Source organism: Equus quagga, chromosome 3 (genome assembly GCF_021613505.1).
Source record: "Equus quagga isolate Etosha38 chromosome 3, UCLA_HA_Equagga_1.0, whole genome shotgun sequence".
NCBI lineage: Eukaryota > Metazoa > Chordata > Mammalia > Perissodactyla > Equidae > Equus > Equus quagga.
Window position 1 is genome coordinate 64561153 of NC_060269.1, and position 23728 is coordinate 64584880.

General features: G+C 50.2%; 1 protein-coding gene across 1 annotated transcript; it reads left to right on the forward strand.

The window, feature by feature from the left end:
• Window positions 1-3374: 3374 nt before the first annotated feature.
• STMN4 (stathmin 4) lies at window positions 3375-23410 on the forward strand. The gene is made up of 6 exons (XM_046657291.1): window positions 3375-3403; window positions 16675-16765; window positions 17862-17957; window positions 19138-19346; window positions 20217-20408; window positions 23344-23410. Exons 2-6 carry the CDS (start codon window positions 16753-16755, stop codon window positions 23401-23403), a joined length of 570 nt encoding a protein of 189 aa, XP_046513247.1. The 5' UTR covers window positions 3375-3403; window positions 16675-16752; the 3' UTR covers window positions 23404-23410.
• Window positions 23411-23728: the final 318 nt, after the last annotated feature.

The following is a 23728-nucleotide window of genomic DNA, read 5'->3' on the forward strand; positions in this document are numbered from 1 at the left end:
TTCCCCCACGCAGATGGTCATGTTCCCACCCTTGGAAGAGGTCAATGATTGGAGTCCCCACAGTGCAGCCAGGCAGCGCCTGGAGATTCTGGGAATGGCCACAAGAGCCCCGTCAAGTGTCACTACCACAGTGCAGCCTGAATTGTGAAAGGGGGCATCAGCAGAGTGACCTCTGCTCCTTTGACTAACGTCCAGCTGCTGCATTTAGACGGCTTGATCCCAATCGGCTGGCTCAACCATGCTGACTCAGCAGGCCCAGGGACAGCCTCTGCTTGCCCACCTTTCTCAGCGAAGCTCATGGTGGCTTTGGACTTTGAGGTGTGAGGAACACGCTGCCCATCCGCCCTCCCCTCCCTCTGTTCCCTGATGGAGACCCCACCCTCGGAAGCTCCCAGCTCTGACCTTGCTGATTTCTCTCCTGGTTTTGGTCTCTCCTCACCCTTTATCCTTTGGACCTGATACTTGGCACATTTTCCTACAAAACCCATGTCTCTTTCTTTCTCCCATCACCATATTGCTTTATGGCCCCTCAGGGAAGCCCTGGGACTCTCCCATTCAGGGAGAGTCCCAGGGCAGTGGCTCCACCCACTCTCCCTCTCCCTGGTACTATCTCCCTTCCCCAGAAAAGGCCAAATCTAGGCCTCACCACTTAACAGCTAGGCTGTCAGCAGGTCACCTTTCCCATCTGACTCTCGTTCTTTCATAAATGGGCTCCTCAATCTCTTTCTCACAGGACTGTTGTGAGATTGATAGATTGTATCTTCCCCAGGGGGTGTGGGGAGAGGGAAGGGGGAGTTAGTGTTTAATGGGAACAGAGTTTCAGTTTGGGAAGATGAAAAATTCTGGAGATGGATGGTGGGATGGCAGCACAACATCGTGAACATATATATTCATATCGTATATATATACCTTGGGAATGTGTATATATGCAGCCCTCACAGCTTAGTACTCAAATGGTAGCTAGAAATTCTAAAAATGGGGCAGCCCTCCCCATACTCTGTCTCCCAACCTTGATCTCTGCTCTCAGGCCGTGATGTCCTGTTCCTCCCTCCCATGCAATTTTGTCCCAGCCCCACCCTCCTATCAGTCAGTTAGGGGGACTCAGACGGGCTCCCCTCCCCTAGCAGCAGAGGAGCTCTCATTGCCTCCCATCACCATGGCAACTCACTGTCTCCTCCCCGCCTCCCCTCACTTGCCAGAGCCTGCAGATTTGTGGAGTCCCAGACTTCTCAGGGCTGGGAGGGAAGAGGAGAGAGTGACTGGGGGAGGGGAGAGAGGCCCCTGCCTGCAGAGGCAGCCACACAGTTCAGGTTTGCTCAGATTCCTGGTTCCAGCCCGGTGTGCAGTGTGGCCTCTTTTGTCTCCACACGTTGAGGAAACCATTTCACTATCCTTACGCTCTCCTGATCCCTCTGAAATGGTCCACTGGGGGTCCTGAGGGTCCTGGGTTAGTGGCATGTGGCATGCATGATAAGCATGTTGTTCAAATGGAAGACTGGTTCTCATCCTGCTGCCTTGCAGCCCTTCTGTGAGATTGCACGACAGGACCAGTGTGGGTGAGCTTTGAGAACTCCCCACACTGCTGAGGGTCACTCATTATTCTGGCCATCCCAGCATGGTTGGCCAGAGGGGCAACCTAATGGGTGTTCTCCCCTCCTGCTGTGAAGTGGGGCGTCTGGAGGTATATGTCTATCTGGGACCCCCTGCTGAACAGCATGGGGCACTGGGCAGTGAGGTGCCAACCAGTGGGTCCCAGCTCTGAGGCACAGGCTGGGGGTGAGTGTCAGGGCCTGAGAAGCTGCTTCCACCCAGCACGCCAGCAGAATGATCCCCTGACACATCTTATACACGCACAAACTGCCATGTGCAAATGCTCTTTGGTGCTCTTGTAGTTTAAAACCATAATTTAAAAGCATGGGCTGAATTCAAGGTAACTTTTTGTCTCTATGTAGGTTCTCAGTCAGCAGGGGGTGGCGGCAGAGGCTGAGGGTCCACGGAATTGACTGTGGTTGAACAAACCCTCCTTTAAAGGGTGAGGTGATGAAATTCCGACATGTGCTACAACGTGGATGAATGTTGAGGACAATCTGCTAAGTCAAATAAGCCAGAAACAAAAGGACAAATTTTGTATGATTCCACTTCCATGAGGTAATACATGAGGTAATGAATTTGCTAGAACAGGCAAATTCATCAAGACCAGAAGTAGATCAGAGGTGACCGGGCGTTGTGGGGCGAGGGAGGGGGGAGTCAGTGTTTAATGGGTGAGGGGTTTCAGTTTGTGAAGGTAAAGTTCTGGAGATGGATGGTGGGGATGGTAGCACATCGTTGTGAATGTACTTCACGCCACCGAACTGTATACTTTAAGCATACATTTTTAACCAGTTTTAAAATGGGGTGGCGAACACACCCCCAGAAGCTTTGATCAGGAGAAGAGTTCTGGAGAAGGGGGGCTCGCTCCACAGGCTGCCTTGTGCCTCATTGTGCCACCTCCAGCCAACTGGCTGAGGGTGGGCAGGCCGAGGGGTTTTCGCAAGGGACTCCCTGCCCCCATTGCCTGAGGAACTAGAGAAGCTGCCACGATGACCTATCCTCTCCCCAGGGTTCTGCCTCGTGTAGGAATCACAGGCTAGTGATGACCCTCAGCTTCAGCCATGGTCTTCCTCCCTCTGGAAGGCCCAGATGGGCTGGATGGGCTATGAGGACCCAACAGTGCTGGTCAAGTTGCCACAGCAGTGGTGTGGCCAACATCACAGTGAGGTGGTGAGAGGGAAGCCCTGCTCTCCTGGGACCCCTGTGGGACACCCTCCCCAGCTCCAGGGCTGGGGTGCCTGCAGCCCCTCCTTGCCTTCCCAGTCACTGTTCAAACCCACCAGCCCTTCCGACAGAGCTGCAAATAGACACCAAGCCCTCCGGGAAGCTATTTTTAGGATTCATCTGTTCTTTCTGATTTCTTCTCTAGATTCCATATTCTCCCACCCCCAGATCTGAAAAAGCTAAAGTCTCTGGAAATCGTTCATCATCCCCCTCTCCAGGTGCTCCCTCTCGCTGGGCGGCTCAGCTGCAGCTGTGCCTACACCCCCACCCTCCTGTACCGCTCCCTCTTTCTTTCTTCTTCCCCACCCTCACCCTCTGGTTCCCCAGCTCCACAGGCAGCATGGAAAGCAGGCTGTTTGTCTGACATCATCTTCCACTCCCTGGCCTGCTAAGAGTTACTCACTCAGGCAATCCCTGCTCCACCAGAGGAGACTGTCCAATTGCCAGGCAACCCACCGTTGGCCAATCACGGTGCTTGGAGATGATGTCATGCCGAGAGCAGAGCAGTGGTGCTGATGAGAGAGAAGCCCAGGGTACCACTAATTGAGGGAGTGAGGAGGCGAACAGCTCGCTTCTAACTGGACTGCAGGTAAGTAGAAATGAAATGCGAATTATTTGAAGCTTTTCAGACAAAAGACAAACAAAACCCAAACAGCAGCTGCAGAGAGGAGAAGTGAGGGGTCTGGAATCTATTGTGTCACCATTGGCTTCACTCAGTGGATTAAACTTTGCCAAATCCTGGGGGAAATGGGGTGAGGCGAAGAATGGTGCTCAGCAGAGGGGCGAGGGGGCTGCAGAGGCTCCTTCGATTCCCGAGCTCAGGAGACAGAGGGCGGGTGGACCTGCCAGGGTCTCTTGGGTCAGATGTCCATGGTGAGTTCTTTCTGCATAAAAATGTTTTGTTGCTGAGAGAGAACGGATTTGTTCTGAGTCCGGCTTCCCCTGGAGCCGGTTCTGACCTCCAGCCCCCTTTCAAGCTAGCAGCTGCTCTGGGTTTGACATTTCCCTTCTCGGCCACAGCTGTTCTCAGCTCCGTTTCCCATTTGTATCATCCTTTTCCTTCTCCTCTACCTGTACTGGGTCACTTTTTTCTCTTGCTGCTAAGGATGGAATGAGATCACCGCCTCTTCCTCACCCCGCCCCGCCCTGAGGTCAACCTGATCCTACCTGGGCCGCTCGGGAGGCAGCAAGGCTGCAAACTGCAGGAGCCACACTGCCACGCCCTGGTCCCTGCCTGTGGCGGAGCGAGGCCCCTCCTTGCGCAGCCCACCATCCTCCCAGGAGTTTAGGCATTGTCCTTTCCTCATCCCCTGGACCCAGGGGTTTGACGGCCAGTGGCCAGTTGTGTCCCCGTGTGGCGGTGCTGTCTTTGTTTTATTCTTCCCAGGAAGACACAGTCAGGTGTGGAGGGGTCCCATTGTCCTGAAAAAGGGCAGGTCTCCAGAACCCCAGGGAGGCTCCGAAAGATTCAGGCAGCCTGTTTCCAAATACCCTGGGCAGGGAGAACCCTGTGTCTCGAGACCAAGAGAATAGTAGGAGGGCGCCAGTGGTGGTGCCGGAGCCCTGCGGGGCAGTGAGCGGTAGGAGGGAATGTGGGGGAATCTGTCTCTGCTGGGGCTGAGGCCCCCTCCACGGGGAGGAAACCTCTCCACAGGCAGGGAGTCAGGGTGCCAGGGGGAATGAGATCATCTGTCAGAGGAGGAAACAACCACTGTGCGGGAGTGAGCAGTGAGGAGGCGGCGGGGAAAGCTCTCAGCGGCGGCTCCATGGAAGGGAGCTGGCGTCTCTCAGAGACCCTGCTCTGTCCTGTGGGGCTGGCCACCCCCAAGCTCGCCCCAAACCCCTGGCTTGCTGCTAGGAACTGTGCTTTCACTCCTCCTGGAAGTCCATTTATCACCACCAGCGCCTGAGCATCTGTAAGCAGGTCTCAGGGTTTCTGGAATGGGTTTGGAGAGCGTGAGGATCTTCAACTGCTAGATGGATCCACCATAGAGCATTGTAGGGAGTGAGTTCCCCATCACAGAAACATTCAAGCAGAAGTTGGATGACTACCCAGCTGGTGGCCATAGAGGAGATTTCTGCATTGCATTGGAGATTGGTCTAGATTAGTGTTTTTCAAACTATACATTGAGACTCATTAGTGGATTCTGAAATCAATTTTGTGGATTGTAATTTTTTTAGTAAAATAGAGCAGAAAAAAAAGTAAGACACCATCCCATATAGTAGAGTAAATAATGTTTCTTGTTTTTACTTATGTATATTTATAAATAAATATAAATATATTTATAAATGAATGTTTATAAAGAGATATAAATATATTACATTTTATATTTATATATAGTATATTTATAAACAGATATAAATATATTTAGGTTTATATTTCAGTTATGTGTGTGTATCAGTGACCATATATATGTATCTATATATGTATGTCAGTATCATGACATACACATATTGGATCATGATACAAAATGTATTTCTTTGTTGTGGGTCCCAGTAAGAGAAAAGTTTTGAAACATCAGGCTAAGTGACTTCTAATTGACTTTTCTAACTATAAGACTATTAGCCTATGGAAAACTCTTATTAGACTGTGAACTTCTTTTTCTTAATTTTTAATTGTGATAAAATATACATAATATGAAATTTACCATTCTAACCATTTTTAAGTGTACAGTTTAGTGGCATTAGCTGCATTTACATTGTTGTGCAACCATCACCACCATCCATCCCCAAAACTTTCTTCATCTTATAAAACTGAAACTCTGTCCCCATTAAACACTAACTCCCCACCCCTCCCCCAGCCCCTGGCGACCACCATCCTACTTTCTGTCTCTATGTATCTGACTACCCTAGGCACCTCATATAAGTGGAATCTCGAGGCATTTGTCCTTTCATGACTGGCTTATGTCACTTAGCATCAAGTCCTCAAGATTCATCCATGTTGTAGTCTATGAACTTCTTGCAAGGAGAACTGTCTCGTTCCTGTGTCCCTATTACCAGGTACAAGATAAGTGCCCAAAGTCCGACTCAACCCAAGGAGTCTTGTTTTAAATGGAAAACTACATTTCTTTAGGGAGATACCTTCTTCTAAAGGACGCAGCAAAGATAGAGAGGCCTAGTCTAATGCTGTCCCTCCTGAGCAGGTTGTTGAACCGCTGGCAGGGGGGTGGTGGGAGTGTCTTGCATTTTTTATTTAATGTCTAGATTTCACTTTGGTGGAGTAAAAAAATCCCAGGGCCTAGCCAGGTTGGTTGCCTTCTCTCACCTGACTAGGTCATTTTAACCACATTTGCCCTATGGGAGAGAAATGGGCAGACTAATAAAACTTAGAATACAGCAATAAAGTTTGAGGAACTGACACCCAGAGAACAAGGTAGAAGAACAGGAAAGAAGGTCACAGCGAAGGAAGGGAAGAGAGAAGGAGTGTCTACATTACACCAACCGTATAGAAAGAACACGAAAATTCGGTACTTTTATGTTCTTGACTTTAAATAATAATTGAATATTTAAAAAACCAAGATCATAACCAAAGAAAGGCTTAATTTTTCCTGAAGCCCTGATATCCTCTCCCTAGACCCTCTTGATATTTTTATATTATTTCCTACTGACCTGGAGATTCTCACTTGGAGACAGAATTCCCAGATATTTTGAAGTCATGAGTGGGTAAAAATGAGACATTCTTTTGGGACGGGAGATAGAAATTTTGGGGAAAAATTATAAAACATGCAAATTTTAATTTTTATGATGCCCTGTAGGGAACCAAACACTCTCCCTCCTTCTCTCCCCCTCCCTCCCTCTCTCTTGCTCCTTGTTTTTTTAGGCTTGGGAAATAAACATGCATCATGTATAATTTAGTTTGCTTATTAAATTAGAATTTGCTATATTTAGAGATGTGATAGTCTGGAAAAGGTTACTTTTCCTGTTTTTCTTTGGGGAAGAGCAAGGACAAAAAAAAAATCTCTTGCCATTTTAAAAAGCATTTTTTCAGGTTTTTACATTTTTAGTCCCACCAGGAAGACAGCAAGACACACAGATATAGGTACACCACGCCCGCCTCCCCGGACACACGCCATCCTTCTTCCCTACCAAACCTCACTGGTCTTTCCCATCAGTTAAAACTCCCTTAGGGTCCTGCTCTCAGAGGCACATGGTAGGAGGCCAGAGGGCAGAACTGATCAGAAGGGGTGGGAGCCTGGGCATGGCTGGTCTAAGTTATGACAGGGCACAGGCAACCTGGGACTTCAGAGAACAAACCAGAGAATGGGGCTCCAGAGAAAGGAGCTGAGTGCTCCCTCCAGCGTGGAAGACCAGCCAGGGAGGGGATGGGCAGAATGCAGTTCCAGTGGATCATTTGCATGTCGGTGCCCAGAAATCCAGACCAGGTAGGGAGCAAGGTTCAGACCAAGTCTGTGGAGGCAGATGGATAGGCTCTGTCTGCTGACAGTCCAGGCACAACTGACTGTTGATCCTGGGATGGGTCTGTCTATCTTCTGCACCTGCCACCACACTAGATATGTAAGGACTCAACAAGTATTCCATGAACCCTTTCTGGAAAAAAAAATTACTCCAGAAGTAGTCTTGCGAACCAAAAAATTTTATCAAATTAAAGAGCCAAGTCCAAAAAAGTTTATGATAGTAATAATGGTCATGAAGAAAGAAAACACTAGAATTTAAAGTCATTGTCTAATTATAGTTAACATGTCTATAAAGCTGAATGCAAATGGCGACTATGTTGAGGCTAAGGAATCCGTCTATTAAATGCATCGCTGTATTCCTCCCAGTACCTTGCATAGTGCATACAGTAGGTTCTCAATGAATATTTATTGAATGAATAATGTAAGAAAGAAATCAGTAATCATAATCCGGAACTGAAAAATCCAGATCACTGCGACGAAATCAGAAGGTTTGTAGTGTGAGGAAGTAAAAGTCTGCTAAAGCTTTCATCAACACAAGGAAAACAATTAGATACTGTTTCATTCTTCCTGTAGTGAAATAAAGATGGAAATGATTTTGACTTAAAGATAAAAACAAGATGTAAAACTTACAAAGCATTGGAGGAGAACGAAAGAACAAGGAAAACAAGAGTAATATTGCAAAAGATAAGACTCTCCCTTTAGTGTAGCTAAATGTGGGCCAGAAACGTGGTCCTACTTCTCCTACTTAATCTTGGAAAAGGCACTGGACCTCTTGGGCCCTCCGTCTCCTCATCTGAAAAGGGGTGGGAAATGGAAACACTGAAGATCTCCTAGGCTCCTCCCATCTATGGCCGGAGAGCCTGACACCTGGAAATGTCTATGAGTCTATTGCTTGTTCTGCACTGACATGAAAATGATTTAGTACACTTGGTAGGCCACGTGTGTGCATTTTAACAGGGACTTTCTGAGGCAGGGCCTGATGCAGCAGTGAGCTTAACGGTGAGAACTGTAAGCACTGAGGCCGCTCAGGACGGGCAGGAGGGTTGGAGCTGGCAAGCCTTCGTGTGCCCTTCAACCGCTCGCCTCGGCAGTCTTCTGTCTTACTTGCATTTACACTTGGCCTTGGATATGAGGATGCACCACGGAACTTTACTGGAAACAGCTGGACTTGGATGGAAGACGACTTTGGCTCAAGTCCCATCTTTGTCATTTTCTACTTATAAGACTTAGGGCAAATTAAGTCTCTTACCTGACTGATCATCTGTAAAATAGGTATAATAGTATCTATTTCACAGGATTTGAAGAGAATGAAATGATAAAATATATATGCTCAGGTTACAACTGTGTAAAAATAACAGACATAGAAAAAAAACTAGAAGGAAGTGCCAACAGCAAAAAGTAGCAAGATGACAGGGATTTCTTTTCTCTGTCACATAGATGTTCTGAAATATGATGTTAATGTGTTTGTAATTAAAGCTCTAAATATAGAATGCAGCTATATGCACTTGACGGTGCCTGGCAAACTGTAAAGCACTACGAGATATTTGTGTTTCGTGACTGGGAGTGAGATTACGAGGGCTCGTTCTGTCTGCTGAAGCTTCCAAGTGCTTTGACCTCCAGACCTCGCTCAGTACCTGGGTCACAGTGCCTTGCACTCCATCTGGTGACACTGAATGGAAGTCCAGGCCCCTGAACTTGACTTCTATGTTGATTCCTCTGTACATATTAAATTGAAAATAAAAATAGCCCAGAAAGTGCCATCACTGTGGATATTTGGGGCTGTCTGTTCCCCAGACTCAATCTTCCTTCTCTGGCTCGCCTCTCAACGTCACTGTCACAACTAGGCGGGGTCCCTCACACTTAGGGCCCTGGAGCCCTCCACTTGCCAACAGGTGACCTCTCCTTGTTTCCTAGAAGCACAATGGGAGCTGCATTTCTGAGCCTGTTAGGGACTGTCTAGAAGTTCTCTTGACCACATTTCCCACCATCTCTTCCTCTTGAAGCCCTCAGAGGCAAAACTGGGGGGTGGGAGTTAGATAAGCGTCAGCTCCCCACAGGCAGGCCATCATGCACCATTCTGCGTTGCCCAGTTCCCTTCTGTGCATCTCACTAGTCCTTTCCTGGCCTATGCTCTGAAACCCACTCCTTCTCCCTTCACAACATGGTCCATGTTACTGCCAGAGGATTGCTGAGGGCCCGCAGAGCAGCTGCAAAACTTCCAGAGGCTCTGGATTCCCACTCAGGGGACCTATTTCGCTTTTTCATCATCAAAAACCCCTGTGGTTTTTTTAGGACCTAGCTGAGGGCTTGGCACAGAATTAAATATTCAATAAACATTGTGGAAAGAATAAAAACCACATTCATGAAAAAATAATTTATCTCCTTTTTTTTTTTAACCCAAATAAGGCATAGGGCTGCCAATCAGAGACTTCTGATCAGCATAAAACAACCAGGGTTACTGTACAGAGATGATATGAGTCCATGACATTCAGGTGGTTCATACAGCTTGTTTCAGGTAATTATATAAATTCAACAGGACTTTTAAAAAGCCTGATGATAGGTGTGGATCTAAAGAGCTACTTCCCTGTACTGCTTGTGGTCAGGGTACTGGGGTCAGAACTCATTGCTTCCCTGCCCTAATTCTAGGCCAGAGTTCCTATATCATCTCTGAGCACCCTGCCAGGGACCACTCTATTCAAATCACTTTGATATGCATTAGCTTCTTATCCCTCAAAAGTAGTCCACATGGGATTTAACACATCCTGATGGCATTGTCTGGGCATTTCTTGTAGTGACAAATAAAATGCTTGCTCACTTTGGCCATGTAGGCAGTCAGAGGCATCTCAGGAGTTCAGGTGTGCACCCAGGAAATGGCCATTCAGCATCTGAGAGCTTGATGCTCTTCTCTACTGGCTCCTAGTCATTGACTGCATTACAGAAAGCCTGGGAGTGTGGGTCACCATTTCTGGTCATGTAAAAAAGTCCTTCTGGGCCAGCCCTGGTGGCATAATGGTTAAGTTCGGCGCACGCTGCTTTGGCAGCCTACCTTTGGTTCCTGGGCATTGACTTACATCACTTGTCTGTCAGTGGCCGTGTGTGGCAGTGGCTCACATACGAAAAACTAGAGGAAGATTGGCAACAGACGTTAGCTCAGGGCGAATCTTCCTCAGGAAAAGAAAAGTCCTTCTGTTATGACATCCCTTTTGCATCCCTGTCTTCATATTTGCTGCTCTGGTAGCCCCCGTGTGGACTGTTCCCTCGATTCTGGTATGGTGGGGGAGGGAAAGGATGGGCCTGAAGGGGGAGGGCACTGACACTGGAATCCAGAGGCTTGGACTCCGGTCTCATCTCTGCCACCAACTCAGTGTGACTTTTTAGGATCTCAGGTCTCCGGGGAGGAAGGTGTTGGCATTTGGAAGGGACAGTTGTTCGTCGTGTGGGATTGTTGTGTGCAACGTAGGATGTGTGGCCTGGCCAGGCCCTGCCACTGAGTGCCTGCAGCATCCCCAGTCCAGTGGCCATCAAAGAGCCTTAGTATTTCCTCTGGGTGAGAGCCCCCAGCCAAGGATAGCCCGTTGTCTCCATCTTGGACATTCTGATGTTCGAGGGGAACCGGGGGACTCTGATCTCTTCACTTTAGACATCTTTCCCGCCACCATGTCACCATGAGATCCCTCGTCAGTCAATAGCCTTGATTCTAGGCCTTCACTATCAGCTGCTCCCGATCAAAACTTACTCATTCTGCGTCTTACCTCCTCTCCTGATGGCCTGGATCTCTGCTTGGTGGGGTTATCGCTAACTAATTTATTTTACCAGTTATGTTAATGGTTCAGATCAGCAACAAAAATGTGTGATTACTTGATTTTCCATACAAAGACTCTCAGATGCTGGAGCTGGGGGAATTGTGTGGATCAGTTTGCAAACAGTTGGAAACAGTACTGGGTCGGATGCATACAGAAGGGTGTAACTCATTCTGGGCAGGTCCTCATCACTCTGTGCCTAGTTTCAGCTTCCAGTCTTCCCCTCCAAATCTCTTCCCCAAGCTCATGCTGCCAGAAGAATCTTTTTGCACTAGGGGTATAAGCAAAAGACAGAGATGGGCTTTAGAATGAAACTACCAGCTCCGCCCCTTACTACATGTATAACTTGGTGTAATTAACCTGACTCTGCTGATCTTCCATTTTCTCATTATAAAAGAACCTCAGAGAATAAAGTGAGATAATGTCTGTGATTTTCCTGGGACCAAGCAGGTGCTAAAGAAGTGATAGCTATTATTATTATTGCTGTTATCATCAGCATCAACTTTTCCTCTCTCTCCTTATTCAAAAGACGTCAGTGGCTTCCTAATGAATAGAAAATAAAGTACAAATTTTCCCTGGTCTGGAGGTCTCGGATCTTCTCGTTCCCATTCTAGCAATTGATCCCAATGCATCCTGCACGCAGCCTAGTGGGCCTACTCCATTCCCCAATAAACCCAGTCCACACGCCCAGCATGCAGTCAAGTTCCAAATCTATTGCAAGGTTAGAGGCACTGCAGAGCCTGAATTGCATAATAACCCCATCACACTCTCACCTTTGTCATCTGAAGCTTGAGTCCTCTCACCACCTGCTAGGCTACATGGACAACTGACAGCACAGGGGCTGGGCTGCCCAAGGAGGCCCTGCCTCTTGACCAACCAGTCTGGACCCATCGAAAGTGCTTGGGAGTGAGCACTGGGCGGAGGCAGGAGGCTGCTTCCTGAGCTCCAGCTCTGGGTCTGTGGTCATTGGCTGAGTGATTGTGACACATCAGCCTTCGGTTGGGGGCCCCTTGATCTTTGCTACCACTGCATGAGGTCAGTTTCTTGGTCTTCCTTAGGGGCTATCCAAGGCCTGGGATTGGCCTCTGCCTTAACAGAAGACATGCAAGGAGTCTCTAGGGGGGCCACATATTTACCTCAACATGGAGTTTTGTCTTATGATGCTCTGATGTCTGATGTCTTGGACAGACTCTCCCACTGATGGGCCTGACCTCATGGCCTCATGCCTTCTCTCGCCTCTAATGTTTCTCAATCTTCATCTTGCCTCCCTGAATTCCTGACATTCTGTCCTCTCTGACCTTGGGCAATAACGTCCCTCACTGCCCCTCTCTGTCAGTCCCAGAATAGGCCTGGTGGCCCCACTCTGTTGCAGGTAGTTTGCTGTGGCATGATGACATGACCCAAACCTCCAAGCCATTTAACAGATTCCATGGTACCATGAGAAGATTGTAGGGCCCAGGCGTCCAGACTAAGGCTGGTTTGTGGGCCCTTGGTTGACTGGACATGCCTAGGAGAGTGGCCTGTGTTGTTGGTGTTTAAGATGGGAGAACAGGTACCTAAGAGCTGTTCTGAAGGGCCTCCAGGCCATGGGTTAGCATAACCAGATCTTCCGAAGGATGTGTGTTCAATCTGGGTCCAACTCATAAGACAATCTAGAGTCCTCACGCAGCCAGGCTGAGTGCTGGGGAGGTGGGTGTGACTGGCCCCATCCAATGAGGATGCCACAGGATGTCAGTTAGGGATAAAGCTAGGCTCCCTACTGTGGCTGCCACCACCCAATGGCTTAGGACCCCCTTGCACTGCTGGGCCCTGCAGAAGAGTCTTGCCCTCCCTGCTACTCCCTTATATCCTTTCTTAGAATGTCCCATGGGCAGCAACATCTTTTGGGTCTTGAGTGCAATAGAAATGACATGACTATTGGCACGAGGATGTATAAGGGCCCCATGTACCCACAGGTACGTGTACACAGATTATCTTGGGGAGCACATCAGACCATGCATAGACACTGGTAGCTGAGAGAAGGCGAGAGAATCAGGGATTTGAACCCTGGCTCTGTCACTTACTGAGTGTGTTAGTTCCCTGCAGCTACTGTAACAAATGACTGCAAACTCAGTGGCTTAAAACAATAGAAATTCATTCTCTCACAGTTCTGGTGTCCAGAAGGGCACAATCAAGGTGGCAGCAGGTCCACACTTCCTCCGAAGACTTTAGGGAGGGGATCCTTCCTCTCCTCTTCCAGCTGCTGGTGGCTCCCTACATTCCTTGGCTTGTGGCTGCACCACTCCAATCTCTGCCTCCATCTTTACATGGCCTTCTTCTCTCTGTGGGTCTCTCCTCTGTATGTCTCCTAAGGACACTTGCTGTTGGATTTTGGTACCATCTAGATCATACAGAATGATCTCATCTTGAGATACTTAGTTAAATCTGCAAAGACCCTTTCCAAATAAAGTCACATTCCCTTGCAGGGGTTAGGATCTGGACATACCTTATTGGGGGACACCATCCAACCCACTATGCTGAGTGACCTTGGAAATGTCACTTAGCCTCTCTGAGCCTCAATCCTCATATCTATGAGATAGGGATAGTAATTCTATGTCACAAAGGCATCATGACAATTAAAGTGAAAGCATTTGTCACATTGTAGATGCTGTAAAATATGCAGTTTTAGTTATACAGACTCCAACCCTGTGAAATCAAGAGTTCTCAGTCACAAATCCCTTGGCTGTGCATACCACTGCCCATCTCTTGGATGTCTCCTGTTCCCTGCCCTGGTCTTCCTTCTCTGTCTCTCTGACCTGTCTTCCCTACTTGGTTCGTCCTGCTCCTAAAACTCCTAGCATAGCACAATATCTTCCACACGAGTCTTCAGGCCAGACTGGCTTCCCCTTTGTCCCCAGGACCATGGAGGAACAGCAAGTAGCATCTAGTCCCTTCACTGACCACAAGGGAAGAGCTTACAAGTCAGAAGGTCTTGATCCTAGAGCCAGCTCTACCACCAACTAGCCGTGTGACCTTAGCCGAAAGTCGTAACTTCCTTGAGCCCTAGGTTCTTTGTCTGAAAGTGAAGCTGATGTTGCCTGCCTTGTCAGCCTAGCCCAGCCTCATGTGAAGATCAACTGATGTAACGTAGGTGCCAAGGACTGTAATGTGTAAAGTGCTCCGTGAAGGGAGGGTCTTAATTACCACTCCCAGTTCAGGCCGAGGGGCACGGTCCCTGACTCCAGCTACCGGCTCCTACAGAAGAAGCCGGCTTAGGCCCTTCCTTCTCAGGGTTTCCTTCTCTGCCTCCCCTTCCCCTGTTTGGACCTCCACTTCTGAGCCATTACCCAGGTTCAATTCTGAGGCCGCCCCCTGTCCTGGCAAGGGCTCGCTCACTCTGCCAGTCCCCTCATCAATCAGCCTGGTCATGAGCGGAGATTGTGTAGAATGGAGCCTCATGACCAGGGATGTCGCATCCAGGCACTCGGTCCCCCTCCCTGTTCAGGGACTCACTGGTACTGTCAGGATCAGCTTGACTCTGAGGAGAGAGGCCCATTGTGCTGCCTCGGGAGTGGCGTGAAAGGGGCACCTCTGGCTCCAAAGCACAACAAGGAGAAGACCACGAACACACCACAGGGAGCAAAGCGCTTGCAGGCCGGTTGACCTGGCTTCAAATCTCTGCTTTTTAACTTTCTAGCTGATTGACACTGAGCATGCCACATGAACCCTCTGAGCATCAGTTCCCTCATCTGCAAATGGCGACCACAGCCTTTACTTGCAGGGCTGGTGAGGACCACAGGTGATGACTCCAGAGCAGGTGTGTGGCACCTGGGAGCTACTCTGATGAAAAGGCAGAGGAAGGGAGACTAACACTTATTAAGCACCTTGTTTTTGCTGGATGCCATAACATCCTTTTCCTATTTAATTTGTACAACTCTGTGCAGAACTAAGCACAGGTTAGACATGTGAAGTGACTGGTGACAGCCAGTAAGAGAGGTGAAGTCTGTTTGACTTCACACTGGTCTAGCCCGAAAGCCAGAGTTGAGCTCACTGCTCCCATTGGCTCCCCTGCCGCGCCCAGTCAGTGTGGACTCTGCTCCCCAGAGGGAAAAACACCTCATCAAGAAAGGAAAGGATTCTAAGTCAGTCTCTGAGTCCCGCTGCCTTGTGAAGATGCAGGCAGTGAAGGTGTTGGCTCATGCCACCCCCCGCTGGCACAGTGACCACTGAGGGTGGCTGTTCAGGGTTCTCCTAAGAAACAGCTGGTAGGATATATAGAGATATATAGAAGGGGATTTATTATAACAGACTGACTCACGCAATTATGAAGGCTGAGAAGTCCCACCCTCAGCCACCTGCCAGCAGCACGCCCAGGAAAGTCGGTACTGTAGTTTCAGTCTCAGTCTGGAGGCCTGAACCAGGAGCTCAGGAGAAGATGGAGGTCCCAGCTCGAGCAGAGAGAGCAAATTCACCTTCTCTGCCTTTTTATTCTATGAGGACCCTCCACAGATCGGATGGTGCCCACCCAAATTGGTGGGAGCCATCTCTACCCAGTCTATTGACTCAAATACTTTCCATTACGGAGACACCCTCACAGACACACCTGGAAATAATGTCTTACCAGCTATCCTGGCATCCCTTAGCTCAGTCAAGTTGACACAGAAGTTAACGATCACAGTGGCCAAGGATCAAGTGGTCCCCATGATAGACACTCGCTGCTGGGCATTCCTCACTCTGTCAGATAGTGGCCTTCAGTGGAGCCCCGTTGCCCTGTGTCCCCCAGACACTCCCTGCTCTGCTCCCTCCCTGCCTCTCCTGTTTTACCTCCCCCTCCTCCTTCACTCCTGGCCCAGCATCAACCAGCTTCAGATCCCCACAGACTCTGAGCTTTCTCCCACTGGCCCTTGTGTGTGCTGCTCCCTTGGCAGAATGCCCTCTCTACCAACTCCTCCCTAATTCTGACTCATCACTGAAGACTCAGTTCAGGTGCTGCTGGTGCCATGGGGCCCTCGCTGGCTCCCCAGGCCTCCTGCTGTGTATGGAGCCCTGCCACTGTGCCCCCGCCGTAATCCTGCGAGCTGATTTCTGTCTCTGCACTGAACACGTGATGACATCATTCCTGAATAATGTTCGTCCCTTCTCATAGTCAGGGTTGTCTTAAATGGGGTCAAGGAGTGCTTAGGACAGTGGTTCTTTTGGGGGAAGGGAGTAAGGGGGATCTGAAGAGGTATTCTGATATGCTCTATCCAATTCCCTCTCACCCATGGCAGAATGGGCTGAGGGAGAAAGTCTGGGGTGAGTGCAGGGAGAAATTCAGGACACATAGCTATTTCATGACCACCTCCCAGGTGATTCTGACTTAGGATTTGTCTCTCACCCTAACCCTGGCTTTGGGCCAGGCCACTGAGCTACTCAGGCAGACTGACGAACAGCCTTGATCCACACAGTTTGGGAAAACCCATCTTTGCACACTTAGGGGGCCTTAGGAAATCAGTTATGAAACCATCATTAGCACAGTGGTTGGCGTTGGGGAAAGGGAGAGTGGATGTGGAGAGGGCCTGGATGTGGGGGCAGCCGAGGTGCCTCCTGGGACTCCTGCCCCAATTGTGTAGAGACCTTCCTTACGAGAATAACCTGTCAGGGGTAAAATGCTCTCTTTTTCTCAGATTCGTGACAGTGTCCTGAGCTGTGACAGACCTACTCTGTGACTTTTAGTTGGATTCATCTCTCACATTCCAGAAAACATGACCCTCGCTGGTAGGTACAAAACCTCTTTACGTGATAGGCACCACAGCCTCGGGTGTTGCTGTACACACATGCATGCATGGACAGATGCACAGAAAACAAGAAAAGGTGGACAGGAGTACACCTGAGGGTTAGAAGAAGTTCTCTCTAGATAGTGGGCGGGATCACAGCTGAGCTGTGGTCCTTTTACTTATCTGCGTGTGCTCCTAAAAAGTTTCTACAATGTACGTGCCTGATTTTTGCAGTTCACTGTGTTTTCAGCTTGTAGAAGTACATGAGTGGGGAAGCACCCGGGCGCTGAGCTGGGGCTCAGCTGAGTTCCGAGGGAGCCTGAGCTTCAAACAAGAGGCCTTGGCCCCAGGATGGAGGGGGGCTGCTCTGGGAGCGCAGGGCCAGGGCTGGGGGTGTGGGCTGCACGTCAACACAGCAGCTCTAACTGTGACCTCCTGGCTTTCAAAGCCTCCCCAGGCACAGAGAGACTAGACAGTGGGGGGTGGGGGGTAAGTATTGCTCCAGGCCTCACAGACAGCAGCCCCTCTGGCTTTGACCCCTGTGCTGGGAAGGCCAGGGGAGGCTCACAGCCTGACTTTGCCACCCAGTGAGGCGCAAGGCCAGAGGGATGGTGGTGAGCTTCTTCACCCTTCAGGGGAGCACTGCTGAGTACTTTGAGTAAAATGGAGGGTGGATTTCCTGTATCCTGGAGCAAAAGAAATGGACACCCTGGGCAAGTGCTGGTGGCTAGAGAGCTAGGTCCTGGGTGCCAGGCTGGGATGAAGGTGCTGCTGCTTGGGGTTTTACCTGAGGGCATTTTATATTCAGTTCCACAAAGGGAGACGAGGTACTGGGGGTAAGATGGGGTCACTTGGATGCTCTGGAAGGCTCAGGTTCTAATAGGTGGGCAGAAGTGGGTCCTAATCACACAGACTAATCCAAAAGAGGGCCACTCAGAGCTAAGGGGGCTGGATCCCCGGACAGGGGTGAGCCTGGGTGGTTTGGGTGCCTCTGTGGAGCCCGGTGACCCCTGATTGCTCAGGCACCCTGACTCGCACGGATGCTGGCTTCTAAGTCTAGGAGTGGTCACATCTTCATGTGCCGGGTGTTTTCGCAGCCTACAAAGAGAAGATGAAGGAGCTCCCACTGGTGTCTTTGTTCTGCTCTTGTTTCCTGGCCGACCCCCTGAATAAGTCGTCCTACAAATATGAAGGTAAGTGAGGGCCTCAATGTGAGGGTGACTGCTGGAGGGTTCCTGTGGTTTGTATCCATGAGTACAGCAATTTCCTGAAACTCCCCTCCCGCATCACCTTTCCTTTCCTGGAATCAGTGGCATCGCCATGGCTGATTCTGAGGGTCTAAGCCCTGTGTGAAGGCGGGTGTGGGGCCTGGACACCGAGACAGCAGCTGAAGGTCTGAATCAGACACTCTGCAGAGTGCTTTTATCTCAGCTGTTGTGCATTTGTTAACAAATGGATGCTGTGGAGGACGAAGAGGCTAAGCAGACAGATTTCGCCCTCAGGGAACATGTAGCCTAGAAGCGAAGACAAGATGTGGCGCAAATCACTAGATTCCACAGTCACCAAGGCTCCTCAGTCAAGGGTAGAGAATGCTCTGGGAGGGTCCAGAGGTGGGAAGAGGACTTCCCCCTGGGTCCCCCCAAGGAGGCTCTGTGATAGCCATGCTGCCTGGGACCTGCCACAGAGTCCCAGGACGCCATGTCCCAAGACGCTAGTGGGGAGCACTGAATGGCCATGTCCTGATCAGGGGGGCTGGGGAACAGGTCACCTCTCAATTTCCTGGGGGTAAAAGGAAGGGATGGGTTTGGTCTGGAAATGAGAGGTGGGAGTGCTTGGGTTACCTGAGATTGTTTTTTCTGTTTAGGCTGGTGTGGGAGACAGTGTAGGAGAAAAGATCAAAGCCAGCGGAAAGACAGTGCTGACTGGAGAGAAAGAAGAGAGCAGGGTAGGAGAGGGCGGGAGAGGTGTCAACAGGCCGAGCCATCAGATTCGCAGAGGGCTGAGGAGCGGAGGGCTGGTGGGTGGTGGGTGAATGCACCCTGCTGGCCACCTGATGACGCTCCAGCAGGAGCTCACCTACGAGAGGAGCCTTGTGGCAGCAGCAAAAGCAGCAGCAGTTGCTCAGCCGTTATTAGATCTCACAGATCCTGAGACCCCCGCTCGTGGAACCTGAGACCTTACTGTGGCTACCAACTCCTCCAGCCCCATCAGAGCCCATGACCCTAGGTGCCATGCTCAGGACAGGCCCAGAACCCCGGTTACTGGTTTGCTTTGGGGACCCCAGACCTCCCGCGTGTGTGTGCATGTAACGCATGCTTTCTGGGTGCCCATGGAGTCTTCGGGGGTGAGCAGCCCCTTTTCTGCTCTCTGCAGCAGACACGGTGGACCTGAACTGGTGTGTAATTTCTGACATGGAAGTCATCGAGCTGAACAAATGCACCTCGGGCCAGTCTTTTGAAGTCATCCTGAAGCCACCCTCCTTCGATGGGGTGCCCGAGTTCAATGCCTCTCTACCCAGGCGGCGAGACCCATCACTAGAAGAGATCCAGAAGAAACTAGAAGCAGCTGAGGAGCGAAGGAAGGTAAGTGCCATCCTTTCTTCCCTCCATCTCAGTATGAGGTGGAGGGAGCTGGAGAAGACAGGTGATGGTCCTGAGCTGGCGTTAGGTCACCACCAACCCACAGATATTTAGGCAGCATCTCCCATGTGCAGGGCAGAGAATGAGGCACCACTGAGGGAAACAAAGAAGTGGAAGTCCCTGGTCTCTAGGAGCTTACAGTTTGGCTAGGGCATAGGGATAGGCATTACATACCTCCAAGAGGTGGCCTTACACGCACAGTGACAGGAAGAAGACATTGACAAACACTAAGGATTTAGGGAAAGGCTAGACAATTAAGGGAAGGGCTCCTCAATTGGGGGAGGGGCAAGAAGGTCATGGTCGGTATTTCCGCCCCTCCCCGCCACCCCCCCTCCCCCGCCCCGCCACATGCCTTCCATGGTTCCTATTGATACTATGATACCATCTCTGTGTAAACTTTTCTTCATCTTTCACGCAGAAAATAATCTTCTCCTCCCTTGAATTCCTAGAGCATTTTCTCTCTACCCCGTATGATATATGTCACATGCTAGTGTGGGGCAGAGTTATATATGTCTCATCTCTACTAGACTTTTTTCTTTCCCAAGTTACTAGACTAATGTCTGGCACATAGTATATAGTCACTTAGTATTTTTGAATGAATGAATGAATTAATGAATGTATGATGGCAGTGAGACAAAGGCAACTGAGGCTATGGTAGGAGAAACCAGAAGGGTCCTTGCTTCCTGCCAGCAGGCCAGGAACCAGGCTCAGGGAGGCATGTTTTCTGGGTGGGGAGCTCTTAAGTCATGATGGTAAATAAACACCCAGCATGCTCACCCACAAGGGCCTCTTTCCCTCTTTGTGCTGTCCTAGTACCAGGAAGCTGAGCTCCTGAAGCACCTGGCAGAGAAGAGAGAACATGAGCGGGAGGTGATCCAAAAAGCCATTGAGGAAAACAACAACTTCATCAAGATGGCTAAGGAAAAACTGGCCCAGAAGATGGAATCCAATAAGGAGAACCGGGAGGCCCACCTTGCCGCCATGTTGGAACGGCTGCAAGAGAAGGTAGGTGTTCTCAGATGGGAGAGGAGACTCCTGGGACTCTCTCTTGCTTCCACGGCAAGTATGATGGACCTATGTGTCATTCAGGGAGCAAGCAGCCTTGAGCAGGAATGGGGATATTTTCGTTAGGCTGGATCCTTAGAGTGTTCCAAGGGATGATTTGGGAAGTCATAGGCAAGAAACATGAACCGAGCTTTGGAATTCCTTGGGGGACATGCTGCACAGCTACACAATTGAAATTTCTCATTGTATTAGGGACATTAGACCGCTTATCTTCTAGAGAGAGCCTGCCTAATGCAAGGGAGTATGGATAAGCAAGCAGTTGTACATTCCTGGCTCCATCCTTGAATGGACTGATTGGATTTAATGAAAGATGAGGACTTGAGCTCTTGGCTCTAAGCCGAGGGCAGGATGAGCCCAGTTGCCCATTGACCAGGAAACATGATTCTCTCCACCCCTCTTCATATAGACTGACTGCGTCTCGAGTTTTTCCAATAGGCTACCTTTGGTCAATAAACCAAATGGTGTCATCTAAATAAGAGAAACGTGAGAGACTGGGGTTGGTCTCACATGTCAGCAGAATAACAGCCCATCCTGCTGAGAACACGCTGGCCTCATTTCCTGAGTCTCAGGCCGTCCCAGTTTCTCCTGCAGCTCCTGGGAGAGCTCCAGCTCTGTGTTTTATTTCCAGGAGCCGCCTGCTGCGCGGTGACTCCCGGGACCTGATCGGTGGCCTCGTCCCATGGTGAGCAGCGTGGTCCCCGATCCTTCCTGCCCATCCACCTAGAGTTTCAGGCCCTTGGCCACAACTACTAGAAAGATCTGGTTTCTTCACAAGGGATCTGAATGTTATGTAGGCCCTGCAGCTGGCCAGCATGTGGCAGCCCCTCTGCTCTTATACCCACTCCATCCTTTTAGGGGCAGCACGGCCTCCACCAAGTGTCACATGGGAGGGAAGTGATCTGGGTCTGATTTTAGTCTTCTCCAATTATTCAGGGATGGCTTGGAGCAAACTCTTGCAGAAAAAAATCTGGGGTTGGGATAGGATGGGGCATGGGCTCTCAGGCCAAACCCAAAACAAATAATTGAGGCAAGAGCCGTAAGATGGTATTTGAAAGCCTGCAAAACACTGATTTCCTCATACCCCTATCCTCACAACAACTCCACGAGGTAAGCAGGATAGGCATTATCTTTATGTGACTAGTGAAGAAACCATGTCAGAGAAGGTTAAATAACTTGCCCAGGGTCACACAGCTACTAAGTGGTGAAGCTGGGGCTACAATCCAGCTCTTTGGCTACGAGTCCAGGTGGCTCTTTCAACATCTGTCTCAGGGAGACCAGCCCACAACCATCCTGCCAGCGTTTCGTCAGAGAGGGGCTACTGGAGGTCAAGGAGAGAGAGTCCAGAATCCTAGGGTCCTACCCCGTGGGCTCACCTGGGAATGGAGGTAGATTCTGAGGTGCAGAGATTGGGAAGGCCCACACTCTGGAGTAATAGCGTTGGAGGTGAGGTAAGAGTCAAAGAAACAAGATGTCAGCGCAGACATTTGAGTGGGCCTCACTCCTCCGGGATCTTGACCCCTATTCTCCCTTGCTCAAGGGTGAAGGCAGGAGGTAGAAGGAGAGACGGGTGTGTGGTTTCTGCGCTGCTCCAGGCCAGGGACACCTTCAACAATGCCTTCTGTGTCAGCGTTTGTGTGGGTCGCTGACCGTCTGCACCAGACTCACCTGGTGTAAAGTTTAAAACTGCAGATGCTTGGACACCACCCCCCCCCCCCCAGACCTACTAACCCAGCTCTTTAGGGATGGCGCCTGCGGGCCTGCGGTGAACAAGCTTCCTAGGTCACGCTGACGTTTACCAAGGTTGAGAACTGCTGCCCTAGACACACTACTCCCCACACTCTCCCCAGGGCCGTGGAAAGTTCTAGGGCGTCTCCAGGGACAGATCTGTAGTTTAAGGTACATCCTGGGAACCTGGACTGCCTCGGGGGGTCTACACCAGGCTGTCTTGATATCTGGATGTGACGATGCCGGTCTGGCAGAGAATGTTTACTGAACACCTACTATGCGCAAGGGGCCACAGTGGGAAGTGGGAGTTATAACAAAGAAAAAGGCATGGTCCCTGTCCACAAGGAGGTCACCATCCAACATGCGCCAGACTCACGCACAATATGGCAGACTGTGAGAAGCCCTCGAGGGGAACGCTGAAATCACAGACTTCTAGAGGGATAGAGCTTCCCATCCACGCCCCTCCCTCTAAGACCAGAGAACAGAGGCCTGATCGGTGAAGCCAGTTGGTCAAGGTCACACAGCTGGGGGGCTTTCAAAGTCATTTCCCATCTTTTGGCTTCATTACTCTGTAAAACAAAAGAGGGTCCTCTCACAACACTGGTAAGAAAGTCCACTTTTTGGAGTTGGATAACATTTCCAAAATTCTTCTGTCAGTTTAAACTTTAAGAGCCCTCATCTTTCACCAAGTGGGTTAAGACGACTTTCTCTAAGGAGATGGACAAGAAGTAAAAGCAGTGAAGTTGCATGAGTGTGTAGGGGGCACTTCAATGAGGCCTGTCTGTTCTACCAGCAACTCTAGCAGCTACACTGAGCTGCTCGTTGTATCAAGTCCAGCAGCGCATTCAGCAAATGCCAGCACGGCCTGGGGACGGAGGGAGAGGCTGGTGGGCCCTGGGGTCACCGTGGTGGGTCCTCCATGGGAGGTTAGCCCCAGTCCAGGAGCTCCCGGGGGGCCTCACAACAGGCTCACACACCTGCCTCCTGCTGGTCTCACCTGCCACCTTCTGCCCCTTCCCAGGAGCCTTCGCAGACCCTGCTCTTCTCCTCCTGTGGCGGCCATTCTTTGCCTTGGTTCTCTTGCCCCTCGTCCTGCATTTATCCCGGGAAGCCGTGTGTGACCTGCCCTTTTCCCTCCCTTCCCTCCCAGGACAAGCACGCCGAGGAAGTGCGGAAAAACAAGGAGCTGAAGGAAGAGGCCTCCAGGTAAAGCCCAGAGGCCAAAGAAGTTTCCAGAACAGCCGGACAGCTCCAGCAGCTCTGCAGTTCCCGAGGCAGCCTCGCCCGCCGTGGCTGCTCTCCCAGCACTGGGGTTTGGGGGGAGGGGGGTGGCCGGGGCGTTTCTTCTGCTTTTGGTGTTTGTACATGTAAAGAATTGACCAGCGAAGCCATCCTATTTGTTTCTGGGGAACAATGATGGGGTGGGAGAGGGGAGAGGAGGAGAGAGGTTGGGAAGGGGAGATGGAGAAGGACTCATGGACATTGCAACCCAGCCCACCGCAGACTCAGGGCGTCTTCGGCTTTTCTTCCCAGTG

Coding starts and splice junctions, on each gene's coding strand:
- STMN4 (XM_046657291.1), top strand. Junction 17,958..19,137: donor GTCGTCCTACAAATATGAAG/GTAAGTGAGGGC, acceptor TGCTCTCTGCAG/CAGACACGGTGGACCTGAAC. Junction 19,347..20,216: donor CAGCTGAGGAGCGAAGGAAG/GTAAGTGCCATC, acceptor GTGCTGTCCTAG/TACCAGGAAGCTGAGCTCCT.